Source organism: Saccopteryx bilineata, chromosome 11, assembly GCF_036850765.1.
Source record: "Saccopteryx bilineata isolate mSacBil1 chromosome 11, mSacBil1_pri_phased_curated, whole genome shotgun sequence".
In the NCBI taxonomy this organism is placed as follows: domain Eukaryota; kingdom Metazoa; phylum Chordata; class Mammalia; order Chiroptera; family Emballonuridae; genus Saccopteryx; species Saccopteryx bilineata.
The window spans coordinates 47,744,028-47,764,735 of NC_089500.1; the positions used below are offsets into that span (position 1 = coordinate 47,744,028).

General features: G+C 38.5%; 1 protein-coding gene and 1 long non-coding RNA gene across 3 annotated transcripts in view; one reads left to right on the plus strand and one right to left on the minus strand.

Annotated features, from left to right (window-relative positions):
* THOC1 (THO complex subunit 1) overlaps positions 1-20,505 on the minus strand; it is a 42,453-nt gene extending 21,948 nt beyond the window's left edge. The window contains exons 1-9 of the mRNA XM_066247595.1: positions 20,415-20,505; positions 18,111-18,184; positions 17,957-18,017; positions 16,650-16,716; positions 12,527-12,645; positions 12,033-12,081; positions 11,550-11,645; positions 4,146-4,228; positions 1,545-1,618 (exon numbers count right to left, since the gene is read on the minus strand). Of these exons, the coding sequence (XP_066103692.1) occupies positions 1,545-1,618; positions 4,146-4,228; positions 11,550-11,645; positions 12,033-12,081; positions 12,527-12,645; positions 16,650-16,716; positions 17,957-18,017; positions 18,111-18,184; positions 20,415-20,468 (677 nt within the window). The 5' untranslated portion in view covers positions 20,469-20,505. The remainder of the gene's footprint in view (positions 1-1,544; positions 1,619-4,145; positions 4,229-11,549; positions 11,646-12,032; positions 12,082-12,526; positions 12,646-16,649; positions 16,717-17,956; positions 18,018-18,110; positions 18,185-20,414) is intronic.
* The window catches only part of LOC136315742 (uncharacterized), a 62,439-nt gene continuing 61,826 nt past the window's right edge, over positions 20,096-20,708 (plus strand). For both annotated transcript variants that reach the window (XR_010727558.1, XR_010727559.1), the window contains exon 1: positions 20,096-20,246. This is a non-coding gene — a long non-coding RNA (uncharacterized lncRNA). The remainder of the gene's footprint in view (positions 20,247-20,708) is intronic.

Sequence of the window (20,708 nt, forward strand, 5' to 3'; positions counted from 1 at the left end):
CAAATCTGAAATAAACTTTATATTGTAGATAAGTAATATGTTCTTTATCATTTGTATTGCCTAAGAAAGTCTGGTGAAACAGTTGATCACAAAGTAATTCCCCATACAATTTTTTCCTCCATTAAAAAAATAGTGATTGTGACAGACTGAGAGGCAACTGAGTACTGAGTGATTTTCCTGCAGCTGGGACTGGTTTATGAACCTGACCAATGGAGCGGAACTGTCTACACACGCTTAGGCAGAGTCTAACCAGAAAAAACTGCAATGGTCAAGAGTTTGTCTTTGGAGCTCTGTTTGTCTCAGGTGACCTGTTATCTTGAAGCCTAATACCTTGGCCCAGTGCCCTTATGTTACCCAGGCCAGACCATAAAAGCCTACTCTATCCATAATGCACACAAACAAGTAAGTCTTTAAATGCCCCCCCCAAAACAAAAACTATGGGTAACTACTAGACACTAAATTGATACTGTTAAAAGATCAAATATATCACTCTGTAACATCAAGAACTACAGACATAATAGGATGACTACCAAGTGCTTTAATAGATCACTTCTGAATAGCGTCTCACTTATTCCTCTCAATAACTGAAGCAGGTAGGTGGCATCACTACATTTAGACTCGGAAACTGCGTTGCAGGGAAGTTAAGCAGTTTGTTCAAGGACTATGAATAATAGCATTATGCCTGCAGCTATACTACTTTCAATGTCTCTTTGGGGATATGTGTTTGGATTTGAAATTTGGGATGAAAGGAGTAAGTCTCCTTGTGTAGGTACAAGAACCTCTTCTTGATCTGGAAATTCTTTCAATGGAAACTTCTGCCATCTCAGACACCTAGAAGAATGCTAGTGAAAATGTTCCTTCATACCTTTACTTTTCCTCATTACTTCTAACCAGCATTAGAAAGAGATCATTTGGAGGGAAAGTACAGGGTTACAGAAGATGAGATAAGAAACTGATAGGAGAGGCTAGGAAGAAGAAGACAGGAAGTTTCTTATCCCTCCTGCTTCATTAGCTCAGTCCCCACAAGCATGGAGTCTACTAAGCTAAATGAAGGGACAGGGGAGGAGTAGCTAGGCTGCGTGTGCGTGGTCTTTTACATGTTGTGAGCATGTATAAAGTAGGCTGTGCAAATAATGAACTGCACACAATTTAGAAACCAACTGATACAACACTCAGTAATTTACAATTTGTAATTTTAAGTAATACACATGAAAGTTAAAAATAAAAATAATCTATTAGCCTGATTCCTGGCTCTTTGTCTCCATTCTTACTCTAGAACTCAGTAAGTCATTAAGGTATTATCTTAGTAAATCAAGAAATCTGAACTTCTTGCCTACCTATGGTGGCACAGTGGATAGTGTCAACACGGAATGCTGAGGTTGCTGGTTGGAAACCCCAGGCTTGCCCAGTCATGGCACATATGAGAAGCAACCACTATGAGTTGATGCTTCCTGCTCCTCCTCTCTCCCCTTTCTCTCCCTCTCCTCTCTTTAAAATCAATAAATAAAACCTTAAAAAAAAAATCTGAATGTCTAAAAACTCACCAAGTTGTTGGAGCTTCATCATCTCCCATTTCACCTTCTTCTACGTCCATCCCTTCTTCTCTATCTTCAGTGTGCTAAATTAAAAAAAAATGTACAGGCTATCATGAAGCAGCTGTCAGGCAGAAGGTAAGAGCTGGAAGAATGTCATTCACACTGCCACACAATCATTCGTAGAGAAGTCTAGTCATAGTAACTACCTCGGCCTTGGGGTAGTCTATAAGGCAATGGGAATTCTATGTGACAGGGATTGGAGAACTCAAGACCAGGATGACAATGACGTAGGACAGTTATGAAGACAATGTAAAAAGTTTTAAACCAGTATTTCTCCATAGTCAGTAGATTCTCTCTGGGAATAAAGGATCTACAGCAAATATATTTTGGAAATACACACAATGACCTTTTATAGAAATGAGGAAATCAGTATATTAAAGATTCTAAGAACTACCATAAGTAAAACAACTTTAAGTAGTTTTAAACCTCAACTTCAATTTGACCACAGAAATCCTCCCTGACCCCCACACAGAACACATTATCTGGAAGCATGTTGGATATGGAGGTGTTCAACTCTATATTGAAAAATTCAAAATAAGTTAACAGGGAAGTACAAGAAGGTGGTAAAAGATACATAAAGGACAGTAGTTTGGAAAATCTTAAACAAAGCCATCATTTCCAAATTGATAATTTTATGCTCTAAGGCAGGGGTCTCAAACTCAACTCAGCATGTGGGCCGCAGAGCAAGATCACAGCCATTCGGCGGGCCGCACTAGGTCTACAAAAGGCAACTGTTACACAACACTTTTCTCACTGCAGTTGAAAACAAAAAAAAAATCAGTACATTGTTCGGTGGGCCGCGAGTTTGAGACCCCTGTAAGGAATAAATTACATAAAGTAGTCTGATTAATCTACAGTGAAATATTAGTTTTATCTAATTAATAATTTTTTAAAACTTTATAACTGGAACCTAAATGGAGAGTAGGTGTTGAATGTCCAGGAAGTTCCCAACTTTGGACTGTCTTCTGGATATATCATAATATTTAAAATTTCAGTGGCAAATAATGAATTATTTAATAAATTGTTCTGAGATAAATGGCTCATTATTTGAAAAAAATAATTTTATAACTCAGTTTACTGCAAACTCCAGTATTTCTGCTGGATTAAAGAGTTAAAGAAAAAAACAAAACCATAAATGCACCAGAAGAAAACAAATGGGCTGATATAATCTTGTGGAGTAAGCATGACCAGAAACAACAGAACTGGAGATCAACAACTGTTCATGTTGTATCCAAATGTAAAGGTTCTATACAGCAGAGCTACCATGAAGGTACAAGAAGTATAAACTGAGAAAAAGAGTATCAGCATATGGCAGGCAATGAGTTAATATTTTATATAAAATATTCTATATAATGAGTTTCTATATCAGTAAGAAAAAGACATTTTAACAATAGATTGGGCAAATGGCACAAACAGGCAATTAATTCCCTTCCTCACTGCTTTAAATCAGCACAGAAGAAAAATATATTCCAATAAACATATAGTTAATTCCTCAACTTCATTAATAACCAAGGAAAGTTAAAGCAAAGATGACTTACTTTTCAAGTACATATCAACTAAGCAAAAAATTTTCAAAGCTGGTAATTCCCAGGGTTGCTGCGAGGTTGTGTGGAAATGGTCAGGCATTCTCCATGCACCACTGGCAGTAATACAAATGGGGATAACCTTTTTGAGAAGTAACTGGCCAGCAGCCATCAAAATCTGATATATGCATATATTTTGGCATAACAATTTCACTTATCAGAATTTATCCTATGGAGACACCTGCATAATATAGCAATGATATATATAATAATATTCATTATAATACTGCTAATAATTTTTCACTATTATTATTTTTAAGAACTTTCTTTTTTTGTTTTTTTAACTATTTTTTCCTTTTTTATTTTTTTAATCTTTTTCATTTATTTATTTATTCATTTTTAAAGAGGAGAGAAAGAGGGTGAGAGAGGAGAGAGAGAGAGAGAAGGGGGAGGAGCTGGAAGCATCAACTCCCATATGTGCCTTGACCAGGCAAGCCCAGGGTTTTGAACCGGCGACCTCAGCATTTCCAGGTCGACGCTTTATCCACTGTGCCACCACAGGTCAGGCAATTTTCCACTATTAGACATTATCCAAATGCCCAATGACAGGGGACTGTAATATATTAAAAGATCTATCATGAGCCATGAACACTGAGACACATCTAAACATAATGATACAAAACTGCATCTGGTTTTTACTGCTAAAAGAAAACTGAATTTCAGAAGAGTATGTATTGTATGGCTTTATTTTTGGAATAAACCACATATATACAAAAAGTCTTGTAAGGACAGACGGGGAATGTTAAGGGTGGTTATCTTTGGGGCCTTGGATTATGGGGTAGCTATACTTTTTACAATATTTCAACTATTTCTATTTTGTTAGCATTTTAGACAGAGAATACACATTATTTCTATAAATTGGAAATCAAGATTTTAAAATTTCTGATGACTTAGAAGACCCATTCATATGAATTATCTCAAAAACAAATTTACAAACATGTTTTGTTAGATTTCATATCAGCCTCACCTTCTGACCCAACGTGCTTTCCTGCTCATTGGTATTGAAAACAGTGACATTTTCCAGATTAAACTGACTCTGCAAGTTAAGACCTATTAAAAAAAAAAGATTTCAAAGAAAATCCACCAAATATCTAAACTTGTTTAAGAATTTTGCAGTCATATAACTAAAACATGTAAAATAGTCATAATTAAGTAAAAGATCAAGTTAGAAATGACACCATACTTAAATTTTCAAATCCTTTCTAAAATTATTTTTCTTCTTTTCCAAGTGAGAGGAGAGGAGACTGCAAGACAGAATCCCTCATGCACCCCAACTGGGATCCACCTGGCAATCCCAATCTGGGGCAGGGGCCCAGCCCATCAGGGGCCATGCTTGCAACCAAGTTATTTTTAGCGCCAGAGGTGGAGGTTCCATGGAGCCATCCTCAGCACCCAAGTGGATGCACTGTCATTAACTGAGCCATGGCTATGGGAAAAGAGAGAGAGGGGGAGGGGGAGGCATGGAGAAGCAGACTGTCGCTTCTCCTGGGTGCCCTGACTGGGAATTGAACCTGGGACATCCACATGTCAGGCTGACTATACCATTGAGCCAACAAGCCAGGGACTAAAATTCATTTCTTAAAGGTGCCTTTAGAGTTTGTAGAATTCTACATACACTATAGTTGAACATTATTACTCACTAATATTTAAGAACAACTGTATATACTATGTAGCAATTTAAAATTTTGCTGAGTAAGAGATGAAAATTGTATTAATCAGATTGTATAACAACATTTATGGGAAACATTGTAGTTAATGAGAGCCAGGTTTCTCACTGTCAGAGAAAGAGGTTGTAAATAAACAGGTCTACTGGTAATGGATAAACTCAGAATCCCATGGTTTTTGCTGTGGGTTATTTAAAAATATATAGACATTGGCCTTGGCCAGGTGGGTCAGTGGATAAAGCGTTGTTTGGGGTGCCAGAGGTAGCAGGTTTGACCCCATGTCAGCACATGTACAAGAAGCAATCAATGAGTACACAACTAAATGGAACAACTAAGTAAAATAGTGAGTTGATGCTTTTTCTCTCTCTTCTTCTCTCAAATCAACGGAAAAAAATAAAAATAAAAATGAAAAATATATATATATACAGTGTCATTCAGATAACCACAATAATTCTCAGATATATTTGGTCTTCATCCACATTCCTGATTCATAGCTCCTAAACCCCTTGAAATTTCCTAAGTGATGAGAGCAACAATGGTGTCTCTTGTTATAATAAAGGGGTCATGGGCCCTGGCCGGTTGGCTCAGTGGTAGAGCGTCAGCCTGGTGTGTGGAAGTTCCAGGTTCGATTCCCAGCCAGGGCACACAGGAGAAGCGCCCATCTGCTTCTCCACCCCTCCCCCTCTCCGTCCTCTCTGTCTCTCTCTTCCCCTCCCGCAGCCAAGGCTCCATTGGAGCAAAGTTGGCCCGGGCACTGGGGATGGCTTCATGGCCTCTGCCTCAGGAGCTAGAGTGGCTCTTGTTGCACCAGAGCGATGCCCCGGATGGGCAGAGCATCGCCCCCTGGTGGGCGTGCCGGGTGGATCCCGGTCGGGCGCATGCGGGAGTCTGTCTGACTGCCTCCCTGTTTCCAGCTCCGGAAAAATACAAAATAAATAAATAAATAAGTAAAGGGGTCACTTTGGGATCCTACACAAAGGTGGGGGTTGTCAGTAAAGCCAACCAGATGGTTAGAAGATTTGAACTTTCAGTCCTACCCCTGATTTCTGGGGAAGGAAGAAGGACTTGACGTTGAACCAATCACCAATGGCCAATGACTTAGTCAGTCATGACTACGTAGTGAAACCTCCATGAAAGCCCGAAAGGACAGCTCACTGCCCTCTTTTTCAGACAGCTTCCAAGCTGGGGAACCAGAATGCTTCCATGCCCACCAGGCTGGGAACTGGGCTCCACGAGGGCAGAAGCTTCTTTGCTGGAGATCTTGCCCTATGTACCTCTTCATCTGGCTGTTGATTCATATTCTTTAACATCTTCTGTAATAAATTGGTAATCTAGTAAGCAAACATGTTTTCCTGAATTCTGTGAGCCATTCTAGCAAATAAACAGAACCTGAGGAAGAGGGTGTGGGAACCTCTGATTTTTAGGCAGCTGGTCAGAAACTCAGGTAAAAACCTGGGCTTATGACTAGCAGCTGAAGTGGAGAGTGGTCTTCACTTTCCAATTTTCTGAAGTAAGGTTGTGTTACTTTTATAATTTAAAAAATAAATTTGGCCCTGACCAGTTTGCTCAATGGATAGTGTTGGCCTGGCGTGTGGATGTCCCAGGTTTGATACCTGGTCAGGGCACACATGAGAAGTGATCATCTGCTTCTCTTTCCCTTTCTCTTCCCCTTCTCTCTTCCCCTCTTGCAGCCAGTGGCTTGACTGGTTCAAGCATTGGCCGCAGGCACTGAGGATAACTTGGTTGATTTGAGCATTGGCTCCAGATGGGGATTGCTGGGTGGATCCTAGTTGGGGCACATGCAGGAGACTAATTATCTCCTCTCCTCTCACTTTAAAAAAAAAAAAAAATTTTAACAATATAATTTATTAAACAGTATATAGTTTAAAGCTGCCTTTAGCAATATATTATTAGTCTTTCAAATATTTAACAAGAGAAAGAAAAAAGTGGTTTCTCTGTGTCTTGTCAATTTGCAAATGCACTACATTAAAGAAGAGATCTAAAATATTTTTTAAAAAATGTTAAATGGAGGTTGCAGATAACCAGGAAAGACAAAAGAATGGCTGATAATTGAAACTCTGTTCTTATGTCTTCTGAAAATTCCAAAAAATACAATTGGTATTTATGAGGGGGCATACTACATTCACAAAGAGGTAGGGAATTCGTTCAGTACATATTTAAATAGTGATTAAATATCTTGTAGGCACAGAAAATACAAAGGTGAACAACACAAATACACCAAAAATGCCAGATGAGGAGCTCTGTAATCAGACTGTGAGAATGTGTGACTAAAGTGGAAGGCTTAGATCAGCTCAGTGTTTTTTCAACTGCGGGGCTGAAGACCAGCCCGCCACAAATTTTGTGCCAGTCCGCAAAAAGGTTCACCCTGCTGTTGTATGAAGATTATAAACCTAATGATCTTAGTTGAATTTGCTTATGCTCAAGGTGATTTCTGCTTTAGTAGCCCCCAAAATAATACTACTTTCAATGGTCCCCAAGTGTAAAAAGGTTGTAAGCCACTGGATTAAATGCTCAGAGAGATCTTCTCTGAGGAAGCAAAATTTAAACTGAGTACAGCAAAAGTCATATTGTGACAATAATGACAAAAGGATGGCAGAAGGAAGACTTTAGAGCCAAGCCCCTAAATTTCAATTGATCTGAAGGCATAAGAAAGATGAGCTGCCAATTCAGTGGGGAAAGAATAGTTTTTTAAACAAACGGTGCCAGGACAACTGGGTATCCACATACTGGTTGGGGCAAATGTAGATTTATAGTTGTTCGTGTGGAAAATAATACAACAATAAATAAATAATAATACAAAATTAACTATGTATTGTATTCTCACAACTGTAAACCCACTTTTGCCCCACTCCATAAAACAGGATGAAATTGGACCCATATCTCACACCATATATAAAAGTTAACTCAAAGCAATCTCAGACCTAAATGTAATAGCTAAAACTGTTAGAAGAAAACACAGGAGTAAATCTTCATGACCTTGAGTTAGTCAATGGTTTCTTAGATATGACACCATGAACACAAATAACAAAAGAAAAATAAAGATAGCCTGACCAAGTGGTGGCGCAGTGGATAGAGCATCGGACTGGGATGCAGAGGCAGAGGACCCAGGTTCGAAACCCCGAGGTTGCCGGCTTGAGCGTGGGCTCATCTGGTTTGAGCAATGCTTACCAGCTTGAGCCTAAGGTCGCTGGCTTGAGCAAGGGGTCATTCGGTCTGCTGTAGCCCCCTAGTCAAGGCACATATGAGAAAGCAATCAATGAGCAACTAAGGTGCCACAACGAAGAATTGATGCTCCTTCCCTTCCTGTCTGTCTGTCCCTATCTATGTCTCTTTCTGTCTCTGTCACAAAAAAAAAAGAAAGAAAAATAAAGATATATTGAACTCCACTGAAATGTATAACATTTGTGCAGCAAATGATACTTTGGAGAAAATGAAAAGGCAATCCACAGAATGAAAGAAAATATTTGCAAACTGTATATTTGATACAGGTCTACTATCCAGAATATAAGAACTCATATAATGAATTAATAAAAAGACATATAACCCAATTTTAAAAATGGCTAAAGTATCTCAACAGACTTTTCTTTAAGGAAGACATACAAATAACCAGTAAGCACATGGAACTTATATTTAAAATCTTTAGTCATTAGGGAAATACAAATCAAAACCACAATGAGATAGCACTTTATATTCCTTAGGATGACCAAAAGAAAAAAGACAGCAACAGTGTTAGTGAGGATGTCGAGAAACTGACACCACATGCACTGATGACAGGACTCTAAAATGGTACAGCTTCTTTGGAAAACAGTTTGGTTGTTCCTCAGGAATTTAAAGAGTTACCATATGACCCAGTGATTCTATTAGAAATAAATCCAGGAGAAATAAAGCAGAGTTACCATACGACCCAGCAATTCTACTCTAGGTATATTCCCAAGAGAAATAAAAACATATGCCCACCCAGAAACAACCCAAATGTCTACCAGTTGATGAATGGAAAAACAAAATGTGGTACATCCATAGAATGAAAAGAAACGGATTAGAATGAAAGAAATGCTACAAGGCAGATGAACTTTGAAATTATTATACTAAGTTAAAAAAGCCAGTCACAAAAGACCACACATTGTATTATTCCATTTTTCAAATGTCCAACCTAGGAAAATCTATAGAGACCAAAGAATTAGATTAATGGTTAAGGTTTGGGGGAGTGGGTAAGGAATGAGGTAAGTGGGATTGACAGTTAATGAATACAGGTTCCTTGTAGGAGGAAAATGTTTTAAAATTAGAATCGATAAAAATGTGTTGCACAACCTTGTGAATATACTAAGAAATAAACTGTATACTTTAAATGGTGAACTGTATGGTATGTGAAGTCACATCTCAATAAAGTGGCCCAAAAAATGCAATAAAAAAAGGTAAGTTTCCAGTAATAGAAGTCTAATTATTTAATTTAGATTAACCCTCCCACACATGACAATGAAAAATTTGGATAAAATTACATTTATCCTATAAATATTTACAGATCATAAACCATGTTTATAGACTGTTCTGGGCAATAAAATAGAAAAATGATTTTCTTAACAACAGTAAAGACCTGAAAAGATAGTACGGAACATCTGGCAAAAATCCAGAAGGCAAGAAAGATAGGAAATGCATCATTTAGCCCTCAAAGTCACTTGTCTTGAGGATATCCACCAAATAGGAGGAATCAATTACAAGACTGAGTTAGCAGCTTCCTGAAACTAAAATATAAATCTCTGGACCCAAGGAAAATGGGGAACCTAATAAACCCCACCTCAACCATCTCCAAGGCTGGGAAGTTGCAGGCTACATCATCAGGTATGGATAAAAGAAACTGCAGTCCACCACCAAGTCTTATCAATGGTCTAAGGAACTGCAGTCCTTGAGATGAGCTGGATTAAGGCAATCCTGGACTAGCTATAGTCCCTCACTTCTAAATGTGGCTTTAGTATAGAAGTAATGAAAACTGTATGTGGAGAAAGGTATCTATCCTAAGCCTCAAAATTATTTCCTCAAATATCTTCTCAAATATGACATCCAACACTAACCAGACACATAAAGAGATAAGAGATCACAAGTGAGAAACAATAGAAACAGACACTAGAGGCAGACGCACAGACTTAAAAGTGCCAAAATTATCAGACACAGAAAATAAAAATAACCACGCTTACCTGGCTAAGAATTAGATTTGAAAATATCAGCAGACAAGAAACAACTAAAAAGTGACATAGCAGATTTTAAAAAGAACTTCTAGAAATGAAAAATATATTAACTAAAATTAACTCATTCAGCAGATTATTCATAGCTGAAGAGAGAAGTAGTGAACTAAAAAATAGTTCTGGAGAAATTATTTAGGATGTGATAGACAAAGAGATGAAAAATATAGAAAGTATAAGAGAGGACATAGAAGATACAAGGATATTTACTGGAGTTCCAGAGGGGAAAAAGAAAATGAGGCATATAATGTATTTCAAGAAATCATGGCAAAACTTTTTACAAACTTGATTAAGGATACTAATCCATAGATTTAAGATACCCACAAATCTGAAGCATGATAAATAAAATCATTCTTACATACACTGTAGTAAAATTGGGGGAAAAAATCTCAAGAGCAAATAGAGAAACAAAATCTAGATTATCTTGAAAAGAGTCAGATTGGCTTCATAATTATTCTATATATTTACTTTAACATTTTTCTATGAGTGTTATATTTCGCAGTAAAAAAATGGTAAAAGAAATTAAGGGAGGTACATGTGACTAAACAGTGATTTAGGGAGAAAATGGAAGAGAAAAATAGGTATACATTATGAAATGAAGTAAAAACATGATGGTTCAAGTCCTGGCCGGTTGGCTCAGTGGTAGAGCATCGGCCTGGCGTCCAGAAGTCCTGGGTTCAATTCCTGGCCAGGGCACACAGGAGAAGCGCCCATCTGCTTCTCCACCCCTCCCCCTCTCCTTCCTCTCTGTCTCTCTCTTCCCCTCCCGCAGCGAGGCTCCATTGGAGCAAAGATGGCCCGGGCGCTGGGGATGGCTCCTTGGCCTCTGCCCCAGGCGCTAGAGTGGCTCTGGTCGCGACAGAGCGATGCCCCGGAGGGGCAGAGCATCGCCCCCCTGGTGGGCGTGCCGGGTGGATCCCGGTCGGGCGCATGCAGGAGTCTGTCTGACTGTCTATCCCCGTTTCCAGAAAAATACAAACCCCCCCCCCCCAAAAAACAAACAAAAAAAAAACCATGATGGTTCATACTGATGCTATTTCAGTGATTCAAATGCAATTATTAAGCTTTGAATTTAAAGAATCAGTGACTTGATGTAAGGATTACCTATATTATACACTAGGACCAATATAGTTGTTTAGAAGTAAATGAAAATAAAGTGACGCCCTGGGGAGATAGCTCATTGCAGGGTGCCCGGTTTGGGCAGTCAGGACACATTCAGGAACAGTTTGATGTTCCTGTCCCTCTCTGTCTTTACCGGTTCCTTTCTCTCAAAAACCAATAAAATAAACATTAAAAAAAAAACTAAAAAAAAACAAAACAAAGTGACAATTTTCTATGCTATCTTTTAACTTTTTAGGACCATTTCCTTATTGTCATCATGACAGATTCTAATCCATTAAAAACTGGAAAAGGTTTTCCTGCAAAGCATTTGTTTAATGCAGAAAAGCTTACCTGATTTCTCAGATAAAGGGAAAAGCCTGGCCAAAAAGAGTTGAATTCGCCCACAGAAGACTGTATTCTGGGATTTTGATAATCTTCTTAACAGATCTGACAATATATGGAAATGAAGGTTATTGAGAAAAGATAATTCTTTTACATTCATCCCCAAGTTTTTTTAACCACTTTGTTAAGAGTATTTTCCTAAAGTAGTAGTTCTCAAGATGGGGGTAGAAACTATTGTCACAAAAAACCACTAGGAAATTAGAAATCAAACAAGTTTAGTATGGGCAAGATAAACTACCAATTTTTTCTTGGTTTTCATCGTTTCCATATAAAACAGGAACAGTTTAATTTATAGTCAATGACCAGTTTTAATAAACCAGACTTATTTAAAAATGAAAGTGCTGATCTATTTAAATTGTGGTTAAATGAACCACCTGTTTTTCTGGCCACATTTACATTTTAAAAATAATCATTTACCATTAAATTACTTACCATTGCACATACGCAGTAAATAATTTTTCCCAGCAGAATAGAATGTATTCTGAAATGAAGACAGCAATTATTACTCTAGTTCAGAGTTGTTGCACATCCTTCAATAAGTCACAGAAGTAAAATATTAAATACTAACAGGCACTGAGATGTTACTATGCCAGTTTCACTTTTTCAGGCATAAAATGTTTTCAAAGGAATAAAAATATTTTCAGATACATGAGTTAACAAAACATGATACTAAGAAACTGTTTTAAACATGTGCAAGTGTATACTTTCAAGTTAACTGTTATACATATGTGAAATTTTATACTTCAACTTCTTCTCCATACATAACTCTTACTTGCTTCCCCAAGAGAGCAGAATATGTCATTCTTTCATAGGGATAATCTTGTTGGCAACCAGCAATATTAGAACTAGAAGCAAAAAAATCTACCCTACTAATTCTGGATTCATAGAAAGATAATGTTAGTAGAAAAAGAATCTAGGGTACTTACTGATTTCCAAGTAGCAACATTTTTTTCCACAAAAGTGAATATTGTGTCACACTGATCCAAAGGAAGACAATCCAGAACATCTCCCAACAGCACGAAAGGTGTAGATGCAGTACAAATACCTTAAGTGGAGCACAAGTTGATTTAAAAGTTTAAAATACTGTCAAGTAAAGTAGCCCATTCTAAATCACTCTTCAGAATATCTGAAAGCTATATTTTGTCAGTCCTAACAAGGCTTTAAAAGACAAGAAAGGAAGGAACCTAGGTCTCCAAACGGGACATACTGAAGTCTTGGTATGCGCTCTTAGTAATGATGATGATTATTCTCGATAACACTTCTAGAGCATTTATATATGTCAGGCACCCTAACTGCTTTACTTATACTCATTTAACCCTAGGAGATAGATAATACTGTCTCCAGTTCACAGAATGGGAAAACTGAGACATAAAGAAGTCAAATAACTTGCTCACGATCATAGCGCCAGTAAGTGGTAGAGCTAGGATACAAACCCAGGCAGTCTGGCTCCACAATCTGTTTTCTTCACCACTAAGCTATTCAAAAGAATATAATGCAGATAATTTAAAATGGTTATATTGACTATAACTTAGAAAATGCTTATTACATAATGTTAAGTAAAAAAGGCAGGATTCAAAACTGTAGGTATATTACGGTTATGATAATAAAAATTTTTAAAAAGGCTACAGAAACTAAAACCATGTATCAAAATAAATGGTAGTTTTTAATTTAGAAAAATTATGACTATTTTTCTTTTTTCTCATTTTCAACTCTTCTGTAATGTTGCTAAATTGTCTTTGGGATTTGAAAAGATTATCTTAAAAGATAACAAGGTTTGATATTGATTTCAATTATTATTAAACATTTAAAATAACAGTATTGTTTTAGGGGACAAAAGAGTAAAGTAAAAAGTTATTTCTAAATTCAACATTATTATGCCCTGGCAGGTGGACCAGTGGATAGAGTATTGTCACAGGGACTGAGGTCACCAGTTGATCCTGGGGTTGCTGGCTCCATCCTGAGGGTGCCAGCTTGACCCTGAGGACATCGGCTTCACCCTGAGGTCGCTGATTCAAGCCCAAGTCAGGGCACATATGAGATGCAATCAATGCCTGCACAACCAAGTGAAACGAGTTGATGCTTCTCTCTCTCTCAAAAAAATTAATTTAACATTATTAAAGTAACACAAATTAAAAAATTTTTAAGAAAAAGGCATTTAGTCTCCCTTCTCATTTTTCCTTCTATTTTAAGGTAATAATTACTAACACTTGTTAAGTGTTTAAGAAAAGTAGCCATTTAAGCATGGGAAGTTAAAAAAAATTCTAGGGGGGACTGTAAGCCCAAATCATTGCATTCACCTTGTATATTCAGAAAAAAGAAGTAATATTTCCAGCTCTGTTCTGCATTGGTAAGAAGACATCTGGAATGTCATGTGAGGGGTATTGCTTAGAAGAAGTATGTGGCATAAAGCAGCAGATTTCAACTCAATACTAGGGAAATCTGATAATCAAAACTAACAGAAATCAAGTAGTGGGCTCCATTAATGAGTGTAGAGGCTGAATGATTGATTACCTGCCAGTGGTGTTACAGAGGGGAGGCAGGATAAGCCACAGATGAGACTGGACTAGATAATCTCTAAAACACTAACCTTAACACTTAGATTCTGTGAACACTTAGATTCATATGCCCTGTACATCCAAGATATCTGAAAGGCATATCCCCTACCCTTAGTTGCAGTGAAGTTCGGCATAATATGTTAACTCACATTTGATAACTGCAGAACTTAAAATTACTTAAGATTCCTCTGCCAAAGATTCTGATTCAGTAAAATTCTTTAAACATAGAAATCACTGGTTATTCTGATGAAATGGAGCATATAGCATGATTCCCCGGGACTTTCACAGCCTGCGTCCTAGCCTCTATATGACCCTCTTTGCTTCACCATAACCTTGGCCACACACATCCATTTCTAGTTCCCAAACATCCTGCTATGTTCATACTTCCATGATTTTGTTTACAATGCTTTTTCTGCCTAATTAATCCTCCACCTCTTTATCACATGGTAAATTCCCTACCTAATCTTGCAAAGTGGAGTACACAGTGTATCTAAAAAAAAAAAAAGAATCCCTTATACCTTTGAACAGTCTCCTCATCTATGTTTTTGAAGGACACTGTACATAAATTACAGCATTTATTATATCCTGTTTATCTTTATATGTACCATGAGCTTTCTAAGAGTAGGCAAAAGTGTCTAACACTAGGCCCTGGCTGGTTGGTTCAGTGGTAGAGCGTCCACCTGGCATGTGGAAGTCCCAGGTTCGATTCCCGATCAGGGCACACAGGAGAAGCATCCATCTGCTTCTCCACCCTCCCCCTCTCCTTCCTCTCTATCTCTCTCTTCCCCTCCTGCAGCCAAGGCTCCATTGGAGCAAAGTTGGCCTGGGCGCTGAGGATGGCTCCATGGCCTCCACCTCAGGCACTGGAATGGTTCTAGCCGCAAAGGAGCATCACCCCCTGGTGGGCATGCCAAGTGGATACCGGTTGGGTGCATGTGGGAGTCTGTCTGACTACCTCCCTGCTTCTAACTTCAAGAAAAAAAAAGTGTCTAACACTAAACAGAAACTTAATAAATATCTGCTGACTTGAATTTAACAAAATAGTTAAATTCTGAAAACATGTCACATACATAAACAGTACTATATTCCCTTTCAAGGAGGAATTTTCCCCATCAAGATACCCCCACGTTAAATTATCACCAAATATGGGATAAAGATATTTCTCACAGAAGCATATAAGCATTTATTTACAGTTTACTAAAATCATAAGTCCTCACCTTTCTCAAAGTAAAAGTTCTAAATACAGACTTGCACAACTTCAAGTGGTATAAACATTACTAGTCTACAAAAATAATGTATCAATGTAATCAATGAACTAAGCAGATGCTGCAAACTGACAGGAACTGGGAAAGAAGCACTCCATTGTAGAATTTATTTAAGTATGCTGAATGAATGAATATATGAATGAATAAGCATTTTATATAAAAGCTTAATATGTAAAGTCAGAATTTATGAATTATGCTGAGTTCACAAAATAGCTTGCTGCTACACCACAACACTACTTTTACCTGCACATTCCAGTGTTGGCAGGAATAAATATCAAAATAATAAATATGTGAATAATGCTTTACTGATTAAAAGGCCCTTTTCACATAAATTATCCAAATTACTCAAATAAGAATTTTAACCAAATCAGTTAAAAAAGAGCGCTAATAAGCTATTTTTTCATTGCTTCTTTCTGCAAATATTTAGTGAACTCTTACTATGTGTTAGGCCTGTGGACTTACTGTTTTTTTAAAAACCTTTTGAAACTATCCTCCCTGCCACTGTCCCATTTTAAAAGTCTCCTACCTACTTTTTTCCTGCAAGCAGTCTCTCCCAATCTAACTCTTCTTCCATAGCTCCTCTTTAGCATGGTATACAAAGCCCTTTACAAACGACTCTAACCAATTCTTCCTGTGTCTTCTCTCATCTTTTTCCTCATTCTCTTATCCTCTGCTCCATAGATCTATAGCCATGCCAAATCTGGCCTTTCCAGGTAGCTATTCCATCAGTTTCTACCTGACAAATTCATCATCCCTCTCATCATAAGTCTCATGTTACAGCTTCCTTTCTAAGACTTCCTGATTCATTTAGACACTGAAGTTTAAAGTACTTCAACATATTTCATTCCCACCTCAACCTTAGTAATTACACCACAGTAAGACATTTACATGCCTGTTTCCTCCATTAGCCACTAGGCTCCTTAGATGCAGAAAATGTTTTATTCACCTATGAAACTCCAAGTCCTAGCTCAGTACCAGGCACTCAGTGGATGCTCAATAAATATTTACTGACTAAATGAAACAACTGGAGAACAAGGAAAGTGCTAAAATGTGCCTACATACTAGAGATGAGAAATAAAGGTGAGTTAATTTCACTGGACCAGTTTCTTGGCAAAGGTTTTAGGCATAACTTGAAAAATGAACAAAATCAGGTGGAGAGGTACAGGGAAAATATGTTTTAAATAAAGCATATCATGTCCAAGATTACTTAAAAAAATCCTCATACTTACCTTCAGTTACTCCCCCAATAGCAAGAGAAATAATAGCTAAGACATTTTCACACGATGAATGATTTATCTACCAACAGAGGAGAAAACAGTTTGGTTTAGGAGGCAGAGTTCAGACTGATTTGATAACAATAAAAACATACTCTGACATAAAACTAATTATCATAAATATGGGATGAAGATATATAGGTCTCACAGAAGATAAAATTATTTTTAAGATGAAAGTACAAAAAAGGATAGTAATGGAATTACAAATTGTAGAAGTGTATCAATTAAATATTAAGCACGCAATTTGTTTAAAATACTCTAGTCTCAGGAAAATGGCTACATTAGCATGATTAAGGCTACAAGCTAAGTAAGTACAGAAGTGCTGAGGCCATAACTCAATCAATGGCACAAGGCAAAGGCAGGGCCAGCGGAATGAACTGTACTGGTGCATCAATATGTCTGAGAGAGAGTTTTAATAGAAAGGAAGTAGTGCCTAAGTTCAATAATATCATAAAACCCAGCATTTATTGAGTGTTCATTAATTGCTCTTATTTAATAATTAAACTCTTATTTAATTACACAACCACCATGGAAATGGCATTTGCCTTCTTACAAATGAAACTGAGGCCTAGAAAAACAAAGTAACTTGCCCGATACCTCACAGCAAGTAAGTGAGTAGGTCTGAAGAAGAAAGAGTGAATTTTGATACAGAATTGCCTGAAAGAAATGGATACTGTGTTATCTCCATTAGAAAAAGCTCCATCTTCTTGGGATCCAACCTTTGCTCAACCAAGAATAACCTGTTGAAACTTTTCTTTTCATTTGGATGCCCCACTAATCTCAAAGAAATTCAGATTTTTTATAATTAGATTAAACTGATCTACTGAAGTCGGACAGGCGTTAGTTATTTTTCTATGTTGATGAGAAGGATGTCCTAAGAAAATGAGAGCCCGGAACCCCAGTTCCCATGCTGAGCACCCGTGGGCTGGGCTTTCTGTGCTATACAGGATGTGTCACATTGTCTGTACAGCAGAGAGGGTTCAACTTCAAATTCTAGTTCTTGCTCAGACCGCATCTCAATTTTTCTCATCCTGTTCACCTGGAGAGAGCTCTCTTCATTTATTAAACTAAACACTTAAATTACACCTGTGCTGTCAAAAGCCTTAATTATTACATAACTCCTACAGTATGATCAAGTCAGCTTTCACAAAACCCATTCTAGAAAAAATAACCATACTTAAGTATTCATTCTAAGAATAAAGACAATTTAAAAAACAACAGTAATTTTCCATTAAAATCCTAATAAATACAAATATACTTACAATTTCTTCTTCTAGAACACCTCTGAAAGCTTGGTCAAGGGTACATTTTTTTTCATTTTCACTATTAAAAACAAAAGACACCAGCAATTTTTAAACAGCTCAAGGTAAGTATAAAGATTTAGGCAAGCATACTTCATGAGTATCAATACCTTACCTTCCAGGTAATTGGCTGAAGGTATTCAACAATGGCTTGATATTTTTGCTGTTTAGGGCCTCTCTGGTAGACTTCTAGAAAAATAAAAATAGCAAATACGTGGAAAGATTTTTGTTGATTATTTACTGAAAAACATGCCATTCATAATAGCTCGGTTGACGAGCAATGGAGCAGTGGCCCAGACAGGCAGAGCATTGCCTGGTAGGGGGCTTGCTGGGTGAATCTAGTCAGTCAGGAGGCATGTGGAAATTTGTCTCTGCTTCCCTGCCTCTTATTTAATTTAAAAAAATGTTTGTAACTGGGAAAAAATATCTATCAGTCATTCTATCAGTAGAATATCACTTACCAATACAGATTCTCATCACTTTAAACCTGGCAAGAGCTTCCTAACTTGACTTTCTCATTCCAGTTTTCCCCACTTCCATCTCTCTGAATACCACATTCATGAGACTATTCTGGGTTTTTTTTTTTAAAGTCTCCAATGGCTCCTTACAGATTTTGATTTTGAAGTTTCATACCTCCTCTCAAGGTCCTTGATAATATTATCCCACTCAATCTATCCAATTGTACTTCCCACTCTCCCTAACAAATAACCTCCACTAAGGTCTACGCATTTCCCCTCATAATTTTCTGTCAGGCTCACTCTAGTTTATTCATACATTCACGTTGTTCTTCCCAACTGCTCATATAAATTCTATATATTCTTCAGGACCCATCTCAACTCCTACCTCCTCTAGGTGGCTTGCTCTGCACAGTCCCTCACACACAGTCAACTCTGAACACCTGCTGATTGTCTTAGTCATGATTGAAAGACAAAAATATTGCAAAGTCATTCATTCTGTGTAAATTCACATATATTTAAAAGGTCATCTTATTACCTCACAGGAATTGGGTTTATACTGGAAATGTCCATTCCTAACTCTGCCAAGAATATGCTGTGTCATCTTGGGCAAATCCCTAATGCTTCACTGTCCCCATCAATTCAATAAGAGGGTTGTTGTAGATCCTTACTACCTGAGGCAGCAGTGACACCACCTGGGAACATGTTAGAAAGCTAAAGAACTCACGCCCCATTCCAAACCTAGTGAATCAGAATCTACATTTAACAGTATCTCGAGGTGATCTCACTGCACACTGAAGCTGGAGAAGCACTATACTAGATGATCTTCAATTAAATGGACCTTTCCAGGGCTAATACGATCTTGGATACTCCTATTTGTCTTAGCAGAATTTCAAAGCCCAGAGGTTACAGCAAAATGCACAGAAAGAAAATATGTAATTCTGATCACATAAACGATCAGGTTAAAACAAGACACCTGGTTTAAAACAAAACAAAACAAAACAAAACACCAAACCCCACAATGTATGGTTAAAAAAAAACTGCACACAAGAAAACGTCTTACTACAAAGAACCAATTTTCTTTCACAGAATTTTCATTCTGGCATCACCATGCATAGTTACAGTTAAACATCTAAGTAGTTGAACCATGACTTGAAATATCGGTGCAAATGCTAAAGTCAAATACAATCAAACAGGGTTCTTCATGCTGGGGATATATGAACAACATAAAAATACTGGGTCTGAAGTCAGAAAAAAAACCACTTGAGTAAACCATAACTTTATTTTGGTGGGGGGGGGGGGGGCGGCTGTCCGGTTCTATCTCATTTACCAGGGATCCTAAACTTAGCCTACTTAACAATGTTAAGAGTTAAATAAGCTAACATGAAGACGCTCTGTCAGGCGTTTCTCAAGTGCTAAAACTCTTCTCTACTGTATAAGAATAAGATGACACTTGGGAACCGTTCCCGATCTGACCACTCTTTTCCCACTTCGGATCTCTTAATCGAACTCTGAGGAGTTGAAGGTGTGGTGAACAGGCGGCCGGAACTACCACCTGGTAATTAGGGGCGGGGCGGGAGCCGGCCCTCCGCGCTAAAGCCACTCCGGCCCTCCCCTTTCAGCAGCTCCCGCCCAGGTCGGGAGATCCTGCCTCGCAACGCGAGCGCTGCAGGGGGAGCTGGAGCTGGGACGGAGTCTTCGGAGGAGCCCTTCACGCAGGGCACCCAGAACGCGGGGTCTCAGACCCGGTGGCGGGCGAGCGGAGGTGGACCGCAGGGGCCAGGCGGGAGAGGCAGGTAAATCGCCTTTCCTACCTCCCAGCCCCTGACGGGATCGGAAGCCAACGCTGCGACCTACACCTCTTTCCCCTCTACACCCCCCAGGGCAAAATGACAGTAATTTCAGGGAGAGAAGGGCAAAGAGTAGCGCCGGGTCAAGCTCACACCCTCCCGCCTTCGGCTCACCGTAAACCGCGACCGCGCTTCGGGTAAACTGAAGAGTGGCGGCGTCGGAGACATTTTCTCGGCTGCGCGTGCCCGCCGCCGCTCTGCGGCGCAGGCCGATGACGTCAGAGTGGGAGCAACGAGAGTTCCCGCTCCGTGCGCGGCTAGAGCGGTCTCTGAACCGAGGGGCGGGACGGCTGGCAATAGGGAGCGTCGGTGGTGACCGAGTGCAGGTGGGCGTTGGAAGCCCGAGTTAGCCCTGGGGTGACTGGTGGACGACGGGCGGCCGCGTCCAGTAAGCTCTATGCTGCAGGG